The following is a 22,974-nucleotide window of genomic DNA, read 5'->3' as shown; positions in this document are numbered from 1 at the left end:
GCTCACTAGACATATGTCTGAGAGGGTGTGTGAGGAACATACTGCTGCGCATGTGCATGGGGATATTTACGTGAGCATAAGAAGACCTCAATCATGCGTATACAAGGGTATAGGTGTGAGAAGCTCCTAGACATGTCCACAAGGTTGTGTTTGGAGAACTCACAATACAGCTACAGAAAGGTGGGGGTGTGAGAGGCTCATAGTATGTATGCATGTGTGTGAGTGTTATCAGACCATAGTGGACTGCCCTATATCTAAATAAATCCTACTGAATAACAGGAGACAATAATATACTGCAGACCCTCTGCAGATTTTCAGGAAAGCCATCTGGAGACAAAAATAGAAAGAAAAATATGAGTGTGCCCTGAAAACTTCAAAAACCTAATTAATGTGTATCCAACAAACACACACTTTGTCCAAACAGCAAATGACATTAACACTGCCACAGAAGACTATGACGGAGTCTTTACCAGGGCAGCACAGCAATCCCTAAACATACAACCACACAATCTTAATCACACAAAACAGAGAGAAAATCATTACTTAGACTCTGCCATACACTCAGGAATAAAGTGAGGAACTGTTCAGCTTAAAACAGAGACGTACATGTCACTGATGTAGGCACAGCTCACAGATGTGTAACAAATTAGTGCTCTAGCAAAAAACTGTAGCACCTGAAGGAAAAATTATCATGGGTTGAAGTTATGATGTACACCCAGTGCTTCTAGCAAATCTGGAAAGAATTTAAGATAACCAATGGGGAACGGGGAGGGCCTATCCAAGATGGTAGAATCTGAACAGAACACTTCTAGGACCTATACAAAGGTATCAAACACCTAAAGACACATTAAAACAATCTGCTCATAACAAGAAAATGAAATGTTTGGAAACTCAAACCAAGGAAATCATGTGGTCTCAACAATAGATGCTGAAACACAACACGGAACCCATCCAGAAACGCAACTTAAACTAACCATCCAGTCTGCACACCTCTCTGGGATATGGTCGGTGGACAAATTACCTGACTACAAAAGCCAAGAGATCCTACATTCTAAACAACTATAAAAGCTCTGTTTGAGCAGTAACGGGTGGCCAATTATCATGTAGTAGTATCTTCAGCAACAGAATAATCTAGGAGTGGGCAAATACTGGCCTGCAGGCCAGATCTGGTTTGCCAAGGGTCGCTGCTATATTCACCTACAACTCTGCAGGTATGGGCACTTGCACCTTCCATTGGCCGTGGATTGCCATTCCTGGTCAATGGGAGCTGCGGGAAGCAGTGTCCCAGTCTGCACCACGTCCTACAGCTCCCATTGGCCAGGAACAGTGATACACAGCCAACAGAAGTTGTAAGCACCTGTATCTGTGGAGGCTCAGATCAATACAGCAGCATACCAGGACTAACTCTGGCAACCACCACCGTCTCATCACCTGTCCCTGGAATAATGCATTACCAGACCAGTTACAACATAGTCTAGGCACGTCAAATAGTATATCCTTGAGAAATGAGCTACAGCCCATATTTTTAGCCTACAGGTGCTACCATGGTTACAGGGGACCCCTTTTCAGTCCCTCTTGGGTCCACCTCTCAGGTGAGAGTTTTCATCCCTGCCTGTGTGGAACTGCCATTTTACCTCTTTTAGACTAGATGTCTGGCAGTGGCTGTAGCCACCTGTGATATCTTGACAGGCCCGGGTGATTTTGGTACTTGAAAGACACATCTCCCTGGGGCCTGTGCCCTGCAGCAGATCGAAGTGACTCAAACCAGGTTCTTCAAAACAAATGCATTATGTATTCACCCAAAGGTACATTGCAACAGAAAAGAGAGTTCAACTAACCAAAGGCATGCACACCTGGGGCTCACCTAAGGTTTATGCTTTCCCTCAACCTCAGTCAAGCCCCGCTGCCTAAGAGCTATCCCGCAGGGCCTGCATCTCACTCTGGATATCCTACTCAGACAATCCCCTGCTGACCAAAGTTCTCTTTTCCTTTGTAGAGAGTTTTCACCTGTCCAGTACCCTTTTGATCTTAGGCCCTCAGCCTTGTCAAATCAGCTGTAATTTTGACTAGTGGCTGGAAATAGCATCTTCCCAATTAATGGCCCAGAAGCGGCTTTGCTCTGTCCATTGTTTTGTTTCCTGTTTGTTCTTCTTAACAGGTCCCTTGGATTTAACTCTCTGTAGTCAGACAGCAGAACATCATGCAGGTGAACCGCAGTGGTCTGGAGATCTCCCATAATCTCCACAGATGTGATTATCAAGTATAAAAGACAAGAAACAGAGGGAAAGATGTGGGCTGGTCATAGGCTTAAAAGCCTTTTGATTCAACCTGACATCTAGGACTGAACAGTAAATTGGTACTGGAGAGACTACATGATATTAAAGTGATGCCCCCGTCCATCCAAGGCAGGATAAAAGTTGAACAATATGCAAACAAAAGATTCCAACCAAGAAAGGGAAGTCAAACAGATGGAATTTCTACTCAGCTCTTTTAAAAACTAATACTAATGTTGCTCTGGAAAAATCTCCAAACCAGGGACTTCCAATAAGTAACTCCAAGTAGAATACACAATGCTGAGTTATGCCATGGTGCTGTAGCCATGTTGAGCTAGCCCTGAGAACTGAGCACCAATGGATGGAACTCACAGACAGGGGCGTCCCTAGACTAGCTGCCAGCAACTGGCGCCCTAGGCAAACCATGCAATTGGTGCCCCCACCTCCAAACCCCTCAATGATATTGCACCACCATTTGGCGCCCCATTTAACTTGGCACCATAGGCGACTGCCTAGTTTGCCTATATGGACGGGCCGCCCCTGCTCACAGAAGCCAGCCTACTGAGCCGGGAGCTGCCTAAGCTGGCCTGCAGGAAATGTCACGGTGAATGGCACCTAGCTATAAGCCTTCTAGCACCCTCACAATTCAGAGCTGTGAGTCCTTCCCCTGAATTAGGCGCCTATGCTATGTCTGGTCAACTCTTTCTCATGAGAAAGAAGAGAGTGGGACATTCTAGCCAATAATGCAGTGATCAGGGCTCTCCCCCGGGCTGTGAGTGACCTGTTTTCAAGTCCTGCTCTTCCTGATTTAGAGCAGAGGCTTGAATGTGGGTTTCCCATGTCCCAGATGAGTACTGTAGCCAGTAGGCTATGAGATATCCTGGGGCAGGCCTCATCTCTCTGCTTGGAGCTGTTCCACTCTGTATAACTGAATAAATAGTGAGTGATGTTGAGTCTCTCACAGCCCAGTGGAGTGCCCTACCCATCAGGCTTTAGAGTCAGTCTCTTTTGCTCTCTGGTCAAATGCATATTACATTATCTGCAGTGCACAACCACAATGGCCTTTATTGGACCTATACAACCTCTAAACAATACTACAGGTTTTTAAGCACCATGTACATGTACTGGTGTGTTTTTATTAACTGTTTCCATATCTGCAGACACACGGCACACTTGTAACATCCCCCTGCCTGATATACACCATTAACAACTCATGAGGTTGCTAGCAGCTGCACTGAAGTCATCCTGCGATATGAACTGCTCCTTGGCCGGTCTCAGGAAACAACAGCTGCAATGGTAAAATTGTTCTTATGCCACCACCATGTATGTCGGTTGTGCTGCTCTTTGCAGAAAAGCCCTGGCCCCCTGCTCGTCTCTCATACGCTGACTAGCTGCCCTATTTGGTGCTCAAGGAGCCCCCTCGTTCTTTTAGCTGGAGTAGCATTTGGCTTGTCGTCACTGCTCTTTTACTTGGCCTGTCTCAAAAGCACCTTTGCTGGGAGGAGCAGAGTCCTGGGTCTTCACTCTAAGACAGTGGTCTCCAACCTTTTTAACCACAAGATCACTTTTTCGATTTAAGTGCAATGTAAGATCTACCTCAAACCCAAATACCCTTGTTCCACTTCCTTCCTGCCCCTTCTTTGAGGCCCTGCTCCTGCTCCACCCCTTCTCCAAGGCCTCACCCTGCTCACTCCATTTCCCTTCCTCACTGAGTTTCACCAGGTAGGGTAGGGAGTTCGGGTGCAGGCTCTGGTCTTGAGCCAAGGGGTTTGGAATGTGGGATGGGCTCTGGGCTTAGCACAGGGTGGGGATTGGGGTCCAGGAGGGGTGTCAGGGTGCAAGCTCTGGGAAGGAGTTTGGATGCAGGGGAACTCATGTCTGGGACAGGATGTTGGGTGTAGAAGGTTCAGGGTTGGGACAGGGGTTCAAGAAGCACGCTCTGTCTGAACACTGTTTAACTGAGATGGCTTCCGAGTAGTGGAACATTGGACTTAAGGCAGGCTTACTCCTGCCCTGGCCCTGCACCACTCCTCAAAGCAGCTGGCATGTACAGCAATGGCTCCATGGCACCAGGTACTGCCCTTCAACTACAGGCACTGAGCCCACAGCTTCTATTGGCCACAATTCCGCATTACTGATCACTGGGAACTGCAGGAGTGGTGTCTGCAAGCAAGGACAGAGTGTGGAGATCCCCTGCTCTACCTTTCTCAGGGGCTGCAGGGACATGCCAGACACTTCCAGGAGCAGAAATTACCACAGGGATAATTATTCCAGCCATGGCAGTTTAGGCATTTTAGAACTCACTACCCAAAGTATTAAATTTAAGTGTAAGAGAGAAATGAAAATTATGAAGCCAGTCAGGATCAACTGTCGGAGGCGCCAAGATCTACTGGTAGATCTTGATCTACTGGTTGGTGACCACTGCTCTAAGAGATGCTATAATGGGCTGCTTGCTTTCTGTTGCTGCTCTTCTCCAGTCCAAATGAGTTGCCTGTGGGTTTCCTCTATCCCAGCGTGTCTTTTCTCCATAGTTCTTTGCAATCTTGACAGATGCTTTTGCTTTGCCACTGGACTGGCTGTGATAGGGAGAGGATAGGAAATGGTCAAATCCCAACACGTAAACTGAAGTCCATTTCCTATTACAAGAGTCCTGAAATCCCATGCCAGGCAAATGGAGTTTTGTCACATTCAGTGACAGAGGCTTCTGTTGTACGTAAGGGAAACTATTTTCCTGGAATCCAAATACATTTAATCAACCAGCATAAGGGAGGCTTCATTTCTCACTAATGCTCCAGGCTGTAATAAAATGACTTCCGTACTCATTCACCAGCATCACACTGAATAGTTGCAAGTTCCTTTACAATGTCACATAATATTTCAGGTGGATGGGGTGTCCTTTCAAACAAACCGGCTTGTTTGTACATCTAGGAAAGGAACACGTGCAGGCCATACCTTTGGAACGAGGGACTGGAGTCTGAACAATAGCAGCCAAGAACTCAGACAAGCTTCCAGGATGGTGCTGTGTCAGAAAGGGCTAATCTGATCCTTGGATGTATGAACAGTGAGTAGTAGGAAGGTGATTTTACTTCTGTGTTCTGCATTAGTCAGACTGATTCTGGAACATTGTGTTCAGTTCCAGTACCAACTTTTTAAAACGGTTGTCGAAAAAATTGGAAGGTGTGCACAGAAGTGCCATGAAATTGATTCGAGGCCTGGAGAAAATGCCTTAGGGTGAGAAACTTGAAGAGTTTAATCTGTTTAATTTATCAAAAAGAAGATTAAGAGGTGACTTGATTACAGTGTATCAGCAGAGTGCCATCATGGGAAGCAAATACCAGGTACTGAAGAACTCTTATATCTAGCAGAGAAAAGGAGAAAAGAATCAATGGCTGGTAGCTGAAGCCAGACACATTCAAATTAGAATAAGGCATCATTTTTTAACCATGAGGTTGATTAAGATTTGGAACAAACTATCTATCAAGAGCAATGATGGATTCTCCATCTCTTATTGTCTTCAGATCAGGGCTAGATGCTTTTCTGGAAGATAGACTTTAATGAAACACAAGCTATGGGGTTCAATAAAGAGGCAACTGGGTGACATTTTCTGATCTGTGATACTTTAACACCTCTAAGGAATGATCTATGGATACTTAATCCTGCCGGAGATGGGGGAGAAGAGGATATGGACTAGAAGGCCTCTTCAGAGCTCTTCCAAGCCCAGCATATGTATGACTTTGGGGAACTAATGGTCCCTTCTGCCCATAAACACTATGGCTACGTCTACACTGGCAGCTTCTTGTGCAAAACTGTTTTGCGGAAGAGTTATTGCACAAAAAGTCTTCCTCAAGAGTGCGTCTACACTGGCATGTGCTTTTGCACAAGAAATGGGCTTTTGCTCAAGAGCATCCATGGCAGTGTGGACACTCTCTTGCGGAAGAAAGCTCTCATGGCCATTTTAACCATAGGGGCTTCTTGCACAAGAAATTCATGTTGCCTGTCTACACTGGCCTATTCTGGAAGAGCTCTTGTGCAAGAGGGCTTATTCCTCATGGGGAGAAGAATAACTCTTCCGTAAGAAGCCCTGTTTTACAACGCTATACTGTAAATTTACTTGTGCAAGAACACGTGTGCAGTGTAGACAGCAGACTAGTTTTTGTGCAAGAACAGCTGTTCTTGTGCAAGAAGCTCCCAGTGTAGACATAGCCATTATGTGTTTATGAATTAACAAATCCCACAAATTGCTGTATGCCTTGCACATTTGTGGAGAAGGACTGCCCAGAATGGCTTGGGTCTTCTCAGAGCTGTGCTGTTAGAAGGTGTCTGCTGACAGGCATGATATCATCCTTTTCTCACTTAGTTTGAGATTCACTGACATGTACTATAAAGCAGTACACGAGCATGATCAGCATTAATTTCTTCGAGGGAGTCTTTACAACCACACACTAAGGCGTCATCTGCAATTACATCAACCCCCTCAAATCCCTCTAGCACTTCATGCTGACATCTCTGGTACACTTCTGGCCTTCACAGCCATCTGGATCTGCCCAGAAGGGATCAGAAAGCCATCAAATGGGCGCTTTCTTCACCAGGTGTTGCCAGCCAGAAGTCATCTTTGGCACAGAAAAGATCTTTGTTTTTTGTGGGATCCCTTGAATTGCTGGTAAAAGATAACAGGAGCATTGTGGAATTTTCTTGAGGAGTAAACTGTCAAGTGCAGAGTTTGCTCATTATGTATAGAGGTACCACGTCTGTCAGTCACATAACTCTCTTTCAGACTCCTGCTCCATGAGTCTGTCAGGCTCTTCTTAAAGTATCTTCAGTGGAATTGCTGCCCTGTGCCATGTTCACTGTTGCAGTTTCACCCAGATTTGATTTCCAAGTGCCATTCTCCAGGAAGACATCCAAGGCCTGTAAAAACACCTAAATGGCAGGGACTCTTTAATCCATTGCTTCCTTTGTCACTGGCAAAAGCCCACTGGTTCTGCCGCAGGGCCTGTGGCATTTCAATTACAGCAGAACCCTCCTATTGGAACTATTTGGCATCCGAGCTGGATCTGATCATCACAAATTGGAATACAGAAATCGGAAGGATGGGAAAGTGAGACTGCAGTGCCATCTAGTGGCCACTGGAGAGATCACCTGCTTCTGGATCAGCCTGAGCTGATCGGTTTGGTCACTACAGCGAGCCAGATAATTGTGGCGGGGAGGGCTCTACTGTATTTCAAATACGGATCATCCCAGGGAATAAAGTGATGTGCCATTAAAGGAATTTAGCTTGGAGGTGTTTGTTTTCCAGTAGTGTGAGTGATTTATTGTGTGCAGTTTTACAGTAAGTAATCTTTGGGAATGTCATGCCTGATATGAGGTTACCAGTTTTGATTGGATGTATTCCCGTAGAGTTCATCACATGACATGATCTTCATTTCAAGTTTAATTTTTAATCCCTGGAGACTCCAAGCTAGGGAGGTAATAAAATAGACAATTAATCGATTAACCAATAAGCAAAAGCTTGTAAGTTAATGCTATGGACTGCATGCATTCTGCCCCCTCCACTTGCCAGTACATTTTTTAGCAGGCTGGCCAGCAGCCCAGCTCAGTCCTGTCTTGCACTGGGTCCTGGACCTACCTCCGCAACAGCTCTGCATTTTAAGTGTATTAGAAGCCAGGCAGGCAGCTCAGTTCTGGCTCATGCTGGGTCTGCAAGCTCAGACCTCTCCCGTACCCCGGACAGGGGCTGCCACGGGACTATAGAATAGTTGACTAACCAATAAGAATTCATGAGGTTAATTGACTATTCAGTTAACCGATCTTTAACATCCCTACTCCAGGCCAGTCCTGGAGGGCTGCCAATCTTATGCCTGAAGTTTTAGTTTTGCAAATCATTTTTCCTTCCTACTTCATGGCTTCAGTGGAGTGACTGACAGTGAAGACAGAGCTGTACTTTGGATTACTTTTGGTCACTCCTGAATTCATCCTTCTGATGGTTGGGCCTGGCTTCCTTCCCCTCTCTTTGCGGAAACCAGCCATTGAACCCCTCTGGGGCTGGGTCTCTTGGCTGCAGCCCCCTGTTTACCATTTGTGTCCATACAACAGGTCCAGCTGCATTTGGCACCTCTCAGTCCCTTTTCCCCAGGCAGCTGTGACAACAGGTGATTAAAGTAGCATTTAAGTGCCAAATGGAACCCAGCATTTAGGAGAATGGCCTAACAGCAGAGAACCCTAGGATGCATAAGCACTGCTCAGAGAGCTCCAGCTTACTGCTCTCTCTAGACTGGGAAAGCCAGCCTACTTGCTGCGGTGCCTGGGTCTCTCTATTAGTCTGGATGCCAACCTCAGTCTGCTGCCAACTCATTCAAGTCTCTTCCTTCCTGATGCCTAGGGCTGGCCCCACCACATAGGCAAACTAGGCAGTTGCCCGGGGTACAAGGCTATAAGCAGTGCCCAATTAGATGGAAGGGAATTTTTTTCTCTATATACAAATATATTGGCAGGTTATCTCCTATAAACGAAAGACTCAAATGCTGTGCTTGTAAAGCAGGGCCCCAGGGCCAAGTCAGAAACTGAGCTATGTTATCTATGTCAAGGCAGAGCACGGCTGGGCTTGCAAATGCCGTTCAGATGTGTCATGGCGGAGCTTCCAAAGAGCGCTGCCTGTGCTTGCTGCCTGGGGGCGGCTCTGGCACTTCAGTCACGCTCAGCAGCTCAGTGTTGTCAGTGCTGCTCCCCGTTTAGTGACGGCCAGTCAGCGACTCACAACAGCTGTTCTGTTGTGTTCTGAACTGCGACCCCGAAGGCACTGTGCCCACAAAGAATTTGTCTTGTGCTGATCTTGAAAAATTTGACAAAGTTTGCAGCGGACACAACCATTGTGGGAGTGATACATACTGGAAAGACAAGGCCACTGGTACAGAGTCGTCTGGATCACTTAGTAAGCTGAGTGCAAGCAAACAATGTATACTTTCATGTGGCCAAATGAAAATGTATGCACCCAGCAAGAAAGAACGTAGGCCCGACCTATGAGAAGCAGTGGCTGAAAAAGATTGGTGATGGTGGTAAATCAGCTGAATGTGAGCTGCAGTGTAACGCTTTGGCCAAAAGAGCTATTGCAGTCCTGGGATGCATGAACAAGTGAGTTGTGTGCAGGGTCAGAGAAGTTACTTTACCCCAGTTTCTGGCACTGATGCAACTGATGCTGGAATGCTGTGTCCAGGAATGGTGCTCATCATTCAAGAAGGATGTTGACAAATTTGAGTGAGTTCAGAGAAGAGCCACAAGAATAATTAACGAATGAAAAACCCTGCCTTATAGACTCAACAAACTCTATGTGTTTATATTAAAGAATAAAGGGTTATTTTATCACAATCTTTAAGTACATAAATGGGGGAAACAAATAATTAATAATGGGGTCTTTGTATGCTCTATACCTAGCAGAGACAGATATAATATGATCCAATAGTTAAAGGAAGGTAATACATTGAAGCTAAACAAATTCAGACTGGAAATAAAGTGTATATTTTTAACAGAGAACGTAACAAATCAGTGTAACAATTTACCCACACCACCATGGAGGGGCCCATGCTTGAAGCTGTAAGTTCCCTAGTGACAGGGAGCTCCGGGGTACGTCCTTGGAGCTGCAGTGGTCCCCCTGCCTGTGTCAGTTCAGATTTCTGGGAGTCCTGCTGCCTATGGTGACCGAAGCTGCAGGGGCCTTTTCCACCCGTCGTGGCTCAGAGCACTCCACAGTTCCCAGCCATTGCAGGTGGTGGGGGTGAGAGGAGACCCTGCAGGCTAAAGTTACAAAGGTCTCTGGAAGTCATGAAGTCCACTATTTTCACAACCTCTGTGAGAAAATCGTATCCTTACTCACAGGCAATTTTTAAATCCAATTTGGATACTTTTCTAAAATATGGGCTCTAGGAATGATTTAGGGGCAGTTCTCCAGACAGCTTTAGACAGGAGGCTAGACTAGATGAGCACAACAGTCCCCTTCGGCCTAGGAATCTTTAAAATATACCTCCCATATACACTATTGCCAACCCCAAGCATTTAAAAGTCACAAGTATTTAGACATTTCACTTGCACTGATTTCAATGGAGGATCTGGACCTCAGTGCCTCAGATCAGTCCCCAACAGAGAATTAAAGTAATGAAAATATTTTACTTCTGACGCCATGTGAAAAGCTGCTTTAATGAATTGCACACAAAAAGCCATTTTCACTGCAGGGAAAGAAGTCTTGTTGCTCCAGGAACAAATGCTGTATCTTCTTGAGCACCATCTATACTAGCACCTTCCCTATTTACATAGATAAAGCCATGGAGCACTCTTGTAACTCTGGTCATATAAGACGATTGATTAAAAAATGTGCACCTCTCATAAATCTACTGCAATACAGTGTCCCACAGATCAGCTTGGAAAAAACAATTCATGATATTTTCGATACAGTCCTAAAACATCTAAAACAGTCATATTTTATTACAAAAATACTAGGGGGCTGTGCCCCCTGCTCACTATGCTCGCCAACCTCCCTCTCTCTGGGAGTAGGTGTCTGCCTGGGAGGGAAGGGTGCAGGAGCAGGCTGGGGATATGGGGTCATGGTGGAAGGGATGTATGAGGGGACTTGGTGATGCAGGGACTTGGTGGAGGAAGTATGTGAGGGGACTGGTGGTGCGAGGTCTCAGCAGGGTGGTGAGTGAGGGAGCTGAGGTGCCAGAGAGTGTGTGTGAGGGGGCCGGAGGTGCAGGGTTTCGGCAGAGTGGTGAGTGAGGGGTCTGGGTGTGTGGGATCTCAGCAGGGCAGCAAGTGAAGGGGGTAGGGGTGCAGGGTCTTGGCAGGGTACTGAGTTAGTGGGCTGAGGCCATGTTGGCACTCCATCCTGCCCCTTCCCCCAGCTGGAACCCCACCCCCCTCACTCAGAGCCCTGACAAGCAGCAGAAAGGCCTCCCTGGGTGTCCCTGTGCTGCTGTTTCCCCAGCTGGGGGAAGGGGAGGGAAGAGGCAGCGTGCAGGGAGCCTTGGGGTTTTCTCCCCTTCCCCCGCAGGAAGCTGGCGCCTGCCATATGAGCTCTGCCCTGCCTCTTCAGCCCCCGAGCTGCCCCTCACTCCCCACCCCCACGCCCCAGGCCTGTCTACACAGACTCGTGAGAAGGTTGCGCAGCCAAAGGGGTGTGGTGGGACTGGCTCCGAGGGGAAATGCTTGGTCCTGCCACCTCGGCCTTGGCAGCAGGAAGCAGCAGGCGGGATTGACAGGAGCCTGCCCCTCCTCTTCCTCCCTGGGGCAGCCTTCGTCCCTCCTCTTGGGCTTTTTTTTTTAAATTTGATTTTACTTTGCTCATGTCAAGGCCCTGAGGTCTCTTGGCCCCGCAGGCCCAGCAGCCGCTCCGCATTCCTGGCATTCCAGCGCTGTGACTCCACACACAGTAGCAGTGCCAGTCCCACGCTGCACAATGTGACTCCCGGACGCCCTGACTCTCTCTTGGGACAACCACCCCCACCCCCGCAGGCTGATGCAGGAGCCCACGGCTCCCCTCCCTGCTGAAACTTCCTGCCTCCGCCTCCCCAAACTCCTTCAAACTTTCCCTGCCGCAGCAGGAACAAGATTAGTTAGCCGGGGTGGAGCCTGCGGATGCAGAGTGACATGATGACATCACTCTGTTGTCCCACAGGAAAAAAAAATTATATATATAAAGAGAGGAGAGATGCCCATTGAACACACTCCAAGTTACACATAACTTACTCTTGTAATAAATGCACCACGGAAGTTCCAAAAGGCTAGAAAGGCTTTTTGTGAAGAAACTACTAGGTAGATACAACACACCATTAAAACCACCAATCTGATCCAATCCATTCTACTATTTGGGAATGAAATCAGGGGCCCAACTTGAATCACTGATTACAGCGACTTGCATAAAACTGTGCAGCTCATCAAACAAACCCTCCATGTGCCAGCAACTCCAGCAACCAGAGCTGCAGGGCTGAACTGATCTGCCCTTCCCATTGATGGACATAGAGATAATCACTGACCTTCTGCTGCCACCTCAGTCAAAGCAGCAAAAACTTACTAGACAATCCAAAATTAAATCCAAGTGAAAACATGATCCACTTGTGTGTGTCAGCATCCTCCTCACTCAGCAACCTCAGCTTCCTGAGCAGAGGAGCTAACAGAGCTAGTCAAAAATGACAAGTACTAGACCCACACTTAAAATACCAGCATATGAGTCACTAGGAAAAAGATAATAAATAGGAGGAAAAAGTGAGACTGCTATCATTTGAGCCTCAATACTGTGAACTGGGCCAAACAAATGCAGACTCCCACCAAACACAGAGTAAGTGATGGTAAGGCAGCTATGGAAACGGGGAGGTGCAAGGCAGAATCTAAGCCCAGGGAGGAAGTGACAGTGCACCCTATGTGAGAGGAGCCACTGAGGAGTCCCCAAAAAGAGGAAATGCAAGAAAGGTGTTTCCACAAATCATCAGGCACCAGAACACACTTCTCAGCCAAAAGCGACAAGGAAAAACTGTGCTTGACCCAGCAGGGAGAAAAGAGAGGAATGGTGAAGATGGCAGCACAGGATGTAGCAACTTGCCACTAGATCAGGAAATAAAGGCCCACAGAAGCAAGCCCCTGACACAGCATGGAACACCATCCTGCATGTACCTTATCTGTAGAGCCCTGCACATCTGCAGGTACCTGCTTTATAACTGGGGATCATTTATGCAGCTAGTGCAGATGTGGCTACACATTTTGTATTTGGGCAGGGCTCTGATGGTAAGAGCTGGGTGGGCAGCTGTGAGGAACTGCTGCATGGACCCTCCACCTGCCTGAGCAGGGGGCCTGAGCAGACCCTGGGCAGCTCCTCTGGTCGTACATCACCCCCCAGGCAGGCTAGCATGGACCCAGCCAGCAGGTGAGCTGTGGAAAGTTCCCCACTCATAGAATCATAGAACTGGAAGAGACCTCAGAAGGTCATCAAGTCCAGCCCCCTGCTCTAGGCAGGACCAATTCCAACTAAATCAACCCGGCCAGGGCTTTGTCAAGCGGAGACTTAAACACCTCTAGGGATGGAGACTCCACTACTTCCCTAGGTAACCCATTCCAGTGCTTCACCACCCTCCTAGTGAAATAGTTTTTCCTAATATCCAACCTGGACCTCTCCCACCACAACTTGAGACCATTGCTCCTTGTTCTACCATCTGTCACTACTGAGAACAGCCTCTCTCCATCCTCTTTGGAACCTCCCTTCAGGAAGTTGAAGGCTGCTATCAAATCCCCCCTCACTCTTCGTTTCTGCAGACTAAACAGACCCAAGTCCCTCAGCCTCTCCTCATAAGTCATATGCTCCAGCCCCCTAATCATTTTGGTCGCCCTCCGCTGGACCCTCTCCAATGCGTCCACATCCTTTTTGTAGTGGGGGGCCCAGAACTGGACACAATACTCCAGATGCGACCTCACCAAAGCCGAATAAAGGGGAATGATGACATCTCTGGATCTGCTGGCAGTGCTCCTCTTAATGCAACGTAATATGCCATTAGCCTTCTTGGCTACAAGGGCACACTGTTGACTCATATCTAACTTCTCATCCACTGTAACCCCCAGGTCCTTTTCTGCAGAACTACTACTTACCCAGTTGGTCCCCAGCTTGTAACTATGCTTGGGATTCTTCCGTCCCAAGTGCAGGACTCTACACTTGTCCTAGTTGAACCTCATCAGATTTCTTGTGGCCCAATCCTCCAATTTGTCTAGGTCATTCTGTACCCTATCTCTGCCCTTAAGCGTATCTACCTCTCCCCCCGGCTTAGTGTCATTCGCAAACTTGTTGAGGGTGCAATCCATCCCCTCATCCAGATCATTAATAAAGATATTGAACAAAACCGGTCCTAGAACCAAACCTTGGGGCACTCCGCTAGAAACCGACCGCCATCCTGACATCGAGCCATTGATCACTACCCGCTGGGCCCGGCCTTCTAACTAGCTTTCTATCCATCTTACCGTCCATTTATCCAATCCACAATCCCTTAACTTGCTGGCAAGAATATTGTGGGAGACTGTATCAAAAGCCTTGCTAAAGTCAAGGTATATCACATCCACTGACTTCCCCATGTCCACCGAGCCAGTTACCTCATCATAGAAGCTAATCAGATTGGTCAGGCACGACTTGCCCTTTGTGAATCCATGCTGACTATTCCTAATCACTTTCCTCTCATCCAAGTGCCTCAGTATGGATTCCTTAAGGATCCGTTCCATGATTTTTCCAGGAACCGAGGTAAGACTGACCGGCCTATAGTTCCCTGGATCATCCTTCTTCCCTTTTTTGAAGATGGGCACTACATTTGCCTTTTTCCAGTCATCCGGGATTTCTCCCCATCTCCACGACTTTTCAAAGATAATAGCCAAAGGCTCCACAATGACATTTGCCAACTCCCTCAGTACCCTCGGATGCACTAAGTCCGGACCCATGGATTTATGTACGTTTAGCTTTTCTAAATAGTTCCTAACCTGTTCTTTACCCACCACGGGCTGTCCATCTTCATCCCATCTTGCGTCACTTGGCGCAGAAGTCCAGGAGCCGACCTTGTCCGTGAATACAGAGGCAAAGAAAGCATTGAGTACTTCAGCTTTCCCCACATCATCTGTCACTAGGTTACCTCCTTCATCCATTAGGGGCCGCACACCCTCTCTGATCACCTTCTCCTTGTTAACATGCCTGTAGAACCTTTCTTGTTATCCTTCACATCCTTAGCCAGTCGCAATTCCATTTGTGCTTTCACCTTCCTGATAACCCCCCGGCATTCTCGAGCTATACCTTTAAACTCCTCCCTGGTCATTTGTCCAAGTTTCCACTCTTTGTAAGCTTCCTTTTTGTGCTTAAGTTCACCAAGGATTTCCCCTGTAAGCCAGTCCGGTCTCCTACCATGTTTGCCTCTCTTGCTACGTGTCGGGATGGATTCTTTCTGTGCCTTCAGTAAGGCTTCTTTAAAATACTGCCAGCTGTCCTGGACTCCTTTCCCCTTCATGTTAACATCCCAGGGGATTCTGCCCATCAGATCTCGGAGGGAGTCAAAATCTGCTTTTTTGAAGTCCAAGGTGTGTATTTTACTACTCTCTTTTCTTCCTTTGGTCAGGATCCTGAAATCTACCATCTCATGATCACTGCTTCCCAGGTTGTCACCCACCTCCACTTCCCCTATTAGTTCCTCCCTGTTTGTGAGCAGAAGGTCAAGCTGCGCACGGCCCCTGGTCGGATCCTTCAGCACCTGTGTCAAGAAGTTATCCCCAACATCCTCCAAAAACTTCCTGGATTACCTGTGTACTGCCGTATAGGTTTTCCAGCAGATGTCAGAGTGATTAAAGTCCCCCACGAGAACCAGGGCCTGCGATCTGGAAGCTTCTCTCAGTTGTCCGAAGAAAGCCTCATCTACTTCATCCACCTGATTCGGTGGCCTGTAGCAAACACCAACCACAACATCAATGCTGTTGTTTGCTCCTTTAAACTTAACCCATAGACTCGCCTGCAGTGCATAGAAGGTGTGGGGGGAGGGGGCTGAGAGCTGCTCCTAGCTGTGTCCCTGTCCCCCAGGCTCCCATCCAGGCCAAGGGTAGATGGACAGTCCACAGTTCCACATGGGCTCCCCACAGCTGCCAGTGTGGCTCTTCCCAACCAGGCTCCAGTGCCAAGGGAAGGTACCTCAGAGCCTTAGCCAGGCCCTGGTATAGAGCCCTGCAAATCTGCAGATAATGTTTGCAATCGTGACTCGATTGCAGATGCATATTTTTGTATCTGCGCCAGACTCTACTTACCTGCCAGACTGTCTCTTTTTTACATGTTGACCACAATTGTATAGCTTGTTCTGCCAGGCAGGTCTCACTGAACTGAACAGAACAATTGATCTGTGTAAGTGAGGAAGTGTGTGTCGGGGGAGCAGTTGTGTGGGGAGTTCACTGTGCATGTGCATGACAGAGTGTGTGTGGGGAGCTCACCAGGCACTTGCACAATGGAGTGTATGTGTCACTGTGGAGGGGATTGTATGGAGCTCAATGTGCTTGACAGTGTGGGAAAATGTTTATGGGGACCCTACCATGCCTATGCATCACTGGGGGAGGCATGTTTGTGGGGAGGTCATTGTGCATTGCCTTCTATGATGAGATAACAGGCTCTGTGGATATGGTAAAGTCAGTGGATGTGATGTACCTTGACTTTAGCAAAGCTTTTGATACGGTCTCCCACAATATTCTTGCATGGTGTCAAGTAACAGAGGGGTAGCCGTGTTAGTCTGAATCTGCAAAAGCGGCGAGGAGTCCTGTGGCACCTTATAGACTAACCGAAGTGTCGGAGCATAAGCTTTCATGGGCAAAAACCCACTTCGTCAGATGCATCTGACGAACTGGGTCTTTGCCCACGAAAGCTTATGCTCTGACACTTCGGTTAGTCTATAAGGTGCCACAGGACTCCTCGTCGCTTTCACAATATTCTTGCCAGCAAGTTAAGAGAGTATGGATGGGATAAATGGACTATAAGATGGATAGAAAGCTGGCTAAACTGTCGGGCCCACCGGGTAGTGATCAATGGCTTGATGTCTGGTCAGTGGTTGATTTCAAGCAGGGTGTCCCAAGGGTTGATTCTAGGGTCGGTTTTGTTCATAATCTTTATTAATGACGTGGATGAGGGGATGGATTGCACCCTCAGCAAGTCTGCAGATGACACTAAGCTGGGGGAGAAGTAGATACATTGGAGGGCAGGGAGAGGGTCCAGAGTGACCTACACAATTGGCAGATTAGGCCAAAAGAAATCTGATGAGGTTCAACAAGGACAGAATCCCAAGCACTGCTACGGTCTGGGGTCCGACTGGCTAAGTAGCAGTTCTGCAGAAAAGGACCTGGGGATTCCAGTGGGTGAGAAGCTGCATATGCGTCAACAGTGTGTCCTTGTAGCCAAGAAGGCTAACAGCATATTGGGGTGCATTAGGAGGAGCATTGCCAGCAGATCTAAAGAAGTGATTATTCCCCTTATTCAACACTGGTGAGGCCACATCTGGAATATTGTGTCCAGTTCTGGGCCTCCCACTACAGAAAGGATGTGGATGCATTAGCGAGGATCCAGCAGAGTGCAACGAAAATGATTAGGGGGCTGGAGCGCATGACCTATGAGGAGAGACTGAGGGATTTGGGCTTATTTAGTCTGCAGAAGAGATGAGTGAGGGGGGATTTGATAGCAGCCTTCAACTTCCTGAAGGGAGGTTCCAAAGAGGCTGGAGAAAGGCTGTTCTCAGTAGTGACAGATGGCAGAATAAGGAGCAATGGTCTCAAGTTGCAGTGGGGAGCTCTAGGTTGGATATTAGGAAAAACTATTTCCCTAGGAGGGTGGTGAAGCACTGGAATGGGTTACCTAGGGAGGTGGTGGAATCTCCATCCCTAGAGGTTTTGAAGTCTCGGCTTGACAAAGCCCTGGCTGGGTTGATTTAGTTGTGTTGGTCCTGCTTTGGGCAGGGGGCTGGACTCGATGACCTCCTGAGGTTTCTTCCAGCCCTGGGATTCTGATTCTATGAGTGTGGGCCGTGGGGAAAAGCTTTGTGTATGTTTCTGCTCTGCCCCACTTGTGGGCTGTTTTTTACTTTACCTGCCACTGCTGCTTGCATCTGGGATCCCTGTCTGGGCACCACTGAATGAGCCCTTGTCATCTGGTGCAGTGCCTGCAGGCACTTGAGTGGTTTCCATCTCTGGAGAGCCCTCCAAGGAGAGAGCGGAGTTGATCAGCTGTTGGATGCTCTCCTGCATGTGCGGCTCTCTGGCCCTTTCAGTTGTGGTACTGGGTCTCATGACTGATGGGGAAGTTTCAGGGGTGGCTGCGATTGGCTGATCTTGCAGGGAGCCTGTTAGCTCTGGGCCCTCTCCAGGCTCAAGACTTTTCTGGGCCACCAGCAGGTCTGAGATGGGCTTCCTGGTCAATGGTTCCTGGCCCGAGACAGCATAGGCATATTTCAGAATGGTGTTGACATTGGAGTGGAGACGGATGTCTGGATGCAGCAGGGAAGCCTGACTCATTTGCCTAGGGTGCCCATGGAGCAGCGCTGGGGGAAGAGAGGACAGAGCACCTGAAGTAGGGGCTGAGCCTCATCTGCATTCCTTGGAAGAGTTACTGTATGAGGAAACACCCTCCTCCCCCGCATGCACACACACCCATGCACCCCGTCCAGCAGGGTCTCTTTCAGATTCATGTTCCCTGGCTTTGCACTCTTGCATCCCCACTGGCTGCTGAGCTGCACACACTTCTGTGACATGACACTTGATATTCTTTATGAAAATATGCTTCTGATAAGGAGAGGAGAGAACTGAGATGTACTTTAGGCAAGATAATGCATGTAAAGTGTCATTGGAAAGATTAGGATTTACTGAATATGATGATTCTATTTGTGTGCATGTATCATTTCTGTATCTGAAGTTAGGATCCAGCCTTTCCACCCAAAGAGTTGCTTGAAAAGATCTGGATCTGGAAACAAAAGGACTCAAACAGATTTGGGGGTGGGAAGAACTAGTGAATCCAGCCTAAAAAGGTATCTGAAATAATTTTGTAACCAATTTCTTTAGTGAAATTAAGCTTAGTTTGCATACTTTGTATTATTAGTAATCTGCTTTGTTCTGTTTGCTATCGCTTTAACTACTTTAAATCTACTGTTTGCAGTCAATAAACATATCTCTTGTTTATAATATAACCCAGTTTATGTAATTTCTACCTGGGGCGTGTGGGCAATTTGTGCATGCCTTCCTCCACATTAAGGGAGAAGGTGAATTTCATTTAATTTTGGGTTTGTACCCCACTAGAGATGAACACCTGGAGCTGGGGGAAGTCCCTTAAGCCAGATCTTTCCAGAGCTGATCTTAGTGTCCAAATCATTTTTCAGCTGGTAGTGGCCCCACCTATGTGCTTGGCTAGAAGAGGCTTGTGAGCATGGCCCAGCAAGAACAGGTAAAGGGGACCCAAGCTGGCAGAGTAGGCTGACCCAGTGGTATCTCAGGTCATCAGGGGCCATCTCAATTGGTCCCAACCCATCACAACTTCTTGTGATATAAGTGTGCGCACCAATGTGTCCATAAACTTCACACATACAACCTTTGTTCCACACTGCCAGGGATTCACTCTTACACCCACTTTATGACATGTTGGCCTGCTCCACCATGCACACCTATATGGTTCTCTTATCTCCCATCATGCCCAAACCCTGTAGAGAGGTTCTCAAAGAATCCGGGCATCGAGAAGAGACAGGATGAGAAGGGTACATGGAGAAAGAACCAGAAATGGAAACAGAATTCATCCAGCACTATGGTACCTGCTTCGCTAGTGGACCCAGCACGGGAAGACCAGTTGCTTTTTTCCCAAGATCCCGTGGTATCAGATCCCTCCCCTTGGGCACGAGGTTCTTTGGGGGGAGCCATATCAGGACATAGGATCCGCTGAATGGGGGAAAAGAACCGTGAATCTACAGATCCCATGGCAACCATCCTCCTGAAGCCCACATCTCCACTGCATTACACCCAGTGAAACCCTCCCCTACCGCAGCAATCCTCCTGACTGAGATAATCCTAACAAATGCCTCACCTCTACTTCTGTAATCCCCCTGATTCCCTCTCCTCCCCTGCGATGATCCTCTCAATGCCCTTCCCTCACAACACAACCACTGCTGGAAACACCTCCCCTCACCTATGACACCCCACTTCTCCTCTCTATAGCAACCATGCCCTCTACAGCCCTCCCTTCCACTGCCTTAATCATCGCCACATCCCTGACTGCTCCACTTCAGCTACCCCCCCAAAACCCCTCCTCCTTTACTCTTGTAATCTGACAACCCTTTCCTGTGACACTCTGCCCCATAGTCTTCATAGAGCCCTTGTTATGATAGGAGCATGGAGTAACTGAGATATGTTTTATGCAAGACGAATCATTGGAAAGGTTACAATGTACTATGATTATTGTATTTCTCGGCATGCATCATTTTTGTATCTGAAGTTAGGAATATTGTCAACATACCTATTATAGCTGTGTTTACACCTGGGGAACGCCTACCAGACACAATGCCATCAGCCTGGATGGGCCATTAGGGGGAACAACAGGACTTTGAAGATGCTAATCTCCTGCTTTCCTGGCATGCAAGATTGGTGCTTCGCTGCTTTGACACTGCAGGGTCATGTGATCATGTCACCTGGTACAGATTCCATCTTCGACTACCTAGTATTTTGCTATTAATAGGGTATGGGGATCAAACTGGGAAACAAAGGATTCCTGCGATATGTCAATCCTATTTAAGGCAGGGAAGTGAGTTAACACAGGCTCTTTCTTTACTGAATCCCCAGGTGACTGCTGAAAACTTCTAGGAAATCAAGACAAAAAAGGTGGAGGGAGAAGACCTGAGCCCAGGCTGGAAATGCTGCCTGGCCTATGAAAGAAATGCCTAAACCAACAATTAGGGTGAGAAATTGCCACATGTAACCAATTTCCTTAGTGTGTTAAGCCTAGTTTTCCTGTTTGCTTTATTTGCTCAGTAATCTGCTTTGATTTGTTTACTATCCCTTATAGTCACTTAAAATCTGGTTTGTTATAAACTTGTTTTTGTTTTTTCTAAAGCCAGTTTGTGACCTTCATACTGGGGGGAGGAGGGGAAGAACTGCATATCTTCCTCTACAAAGAGGGAGGAGACACATTTCATGAGCTTATGTGGGACAGTTCTCGGCGCAATGCAAGGCAATACAATTTTGGGCTTGCACCCCAGAGGGGGTATGCATGTGAGTACTGGGCAATTTCCTCGCTGAGTCTTCCCATGGAGATCTGATTTCAGTGTCTATGTCTTTCTGCAGCTGGGTGTGTGTTAGAGGAGGCTTGAGGGCCTGGCTCAGTAGGACAGGGTGAAGGAGTCCAAGCTGGTGGGACAGGAAGGCTTACTGGTGCCCCAGTACACCTCTCCCTAGTAACCTGTCAGACCTCCCATGCATTGCAGTAACCCACCCTCCCAAATGTTTCCCTTCAATAATCTCCTGCAAAATCCTTTTGTGCACCATGATGATCTTATTAAAATCCCTCCCCTGCACTGAGAAATGCACCACACACATCCTCCTCTTTACTGTGATAATCTCCTACAAAACCACAGCCGTTTTTCCAGAAAAACTACACTTATGTCCACACTGCAATTGCATTCTTTTGACAAAAAGTCAAAAGAACAGAGGGGTTTTTCTGACAGTGACAAACTTCTTTCTACAAGGAAGAAGCCTTTTTCAAAAAGAACTCTTTGAAAAAAGGCATGTGTGGATGGGGGAAGAGGACTTTTTTTTTGAAAGAAGAGGCCTCCAGGAAAAAGCACAGGTGCCCTGGTGGCCACTCTGTCCATAGTAATTACAACTTAAATGTGAGATAGCATCCAATCAATATGGACACTATCATTCAAAAAAGCAGATCGCTTTTTCAATGCGCTTTTGCTGTGTGGACACTCTCTTTCGAAGAAGATTTTTCAGAAGATCTCTTCCAGAAAAGCTTCTTCCAAAAGTGTAGACATAGCCTACCTGATAATCCACCCAAACCCCTATGCACACCCTCCAGGGGGAAAATCCCCCCAGAAACCCTGTTCCTTCACTGCAATAATTACCTTCACAACCCTCCTTTCCAATGCAATAACTTCCCAAATCCCTCCCCATATCTGCCAAAGCCCCTCAGCCCTCTTCCTTCTGTTGGAGTTATCCCAAGAAATGCCTCCCTCTCACTGTGAAAATCTCCATGAACCCTCACCCCTCTCCCGCTATGACAATCCCTCCCCCAAGCCCCAACCATCGACTGTGCTAATCTCCGGAAGCTCCTCTGTGACAGAATACACTCTGTATTCACATGCTACACCCTGCTATAATAACCTTAGTACAAAGTATGCCTTGTAACACACTTTTTTAAAAGCCTCATAATCTGCTGGTTAGTATTGTCTTTTAACAAGCCAAATGTAAAATGTGTGTGACAACATTGGATGTGAAGTTATAAGATTCTGTTCTATGATGTTCTTAGCTCATGTTCCAGTTCCCAGACAGAAGTCAGATCTGTCCCAAACAAAGAAAGGATTGTGTGCTTGCCTTAATTTGCATTTAAACAGCAGAGTCATCCGTACAAGTGAAAAAACCAGCAGCAAATGCCCTTTCACACAGACTCTCAAATATTTTTCAAGGAGGGACAAACACACTAAGGTACCATCCTCCTCTCCCTTTGCCCATCACATTCACTGCCCCTGAAGAGAAAAAGGAAGCAACGGTTGCACTCTGAAGGAGGGGTTTTCACCTGCAGAGACTGGGTGGTATGACCGCTGAAAGCAAGTGATGTGAAAATGTTGCTTTAAATCTAATATAGTTTGATAAACTAGACGCTAGAACACATTTTATCTTAATTTTTCTTGTAGCCAGTTCTGACTTTTAAGCCTCATTACTTGTACTTATTTACAATCTCTCTCTGTAGTTAATGAACTTGTTTTAGTGTTTCATCTCATGTATTCAAGATGAAGTGCGTGGGTAACTCCATTTGGGGAAACACGTTGTGCGCCTATTACTCCCTCAAAGAAATAGCAGACGCAATATATTGGTGCTATCCAGGTGAGGGTTGGGTAGTATAGGACATACATCTTTGGGGGAATAGTGATAGAAATGTAGCCATGTTAGTCTGGTGTAGCTGAAACAAAAAACAGGACTATGT

The 22,974-nt window shown here is 47.2% G+C and overlaps 1 protein-coding gene across 4 annotated transcripts in view; it reads right to left on the bottom strand.

Moving 5' to 3' along the window:
* ACRBP (acrosin binding protein) overlaps positions 1 to 22,974 on the bottom strand; it is a 46,533-nt gene that overhangs the window by 6,719 nt on the left and 16,840 nt on the right. For 3 of the 4 annotated variants that reach the window (XM_075903992.1, XM_075904006.1, XM_075904001.1), the window contains exons 4-6: positions 19,592 to 19,715; positions 17,884 to 18,334; positions 15,573 to 15,710 (exon numbers count right to left, since the gene is read on the bottom strand). In XM_075903992.1, coding sequence (XP_075760107.1) covers positions 15,573 to 15,710; positions 17,884 to 18,334; positions 19,592 to 19,715 — 713 coding nt within the window. The remainder of the gene's footprint in view (positions 1 to 15,572; positions 15,711 to 17,883; positions 18,335 to 19,591; positions 19,716 to 22,974) is intronic. The other variant, XM_075904011.1, reaches the window with a different exon arrangement.

Source organism: Pelodiscus sinensis, chromosome 1, assembly GCF_049634645.1.
Source record: "Pelodiscus sinensis isolate JC-2024 chromosome 1, ASM4963464v1, whole genome shotgun sequence".
NCBI classification, from domain to species: domain Eukaryota; kingdom Metazoa; phylum Chordata; order Testudines; family Trionychidae; genus Pelodiscus; species Pelodiscus sinensis.
The sequence above is the reverse complement of the archived record's forward strand: the minus strand, read 5'-3'. Positions and strand labels throughout refer to the sequence as shown.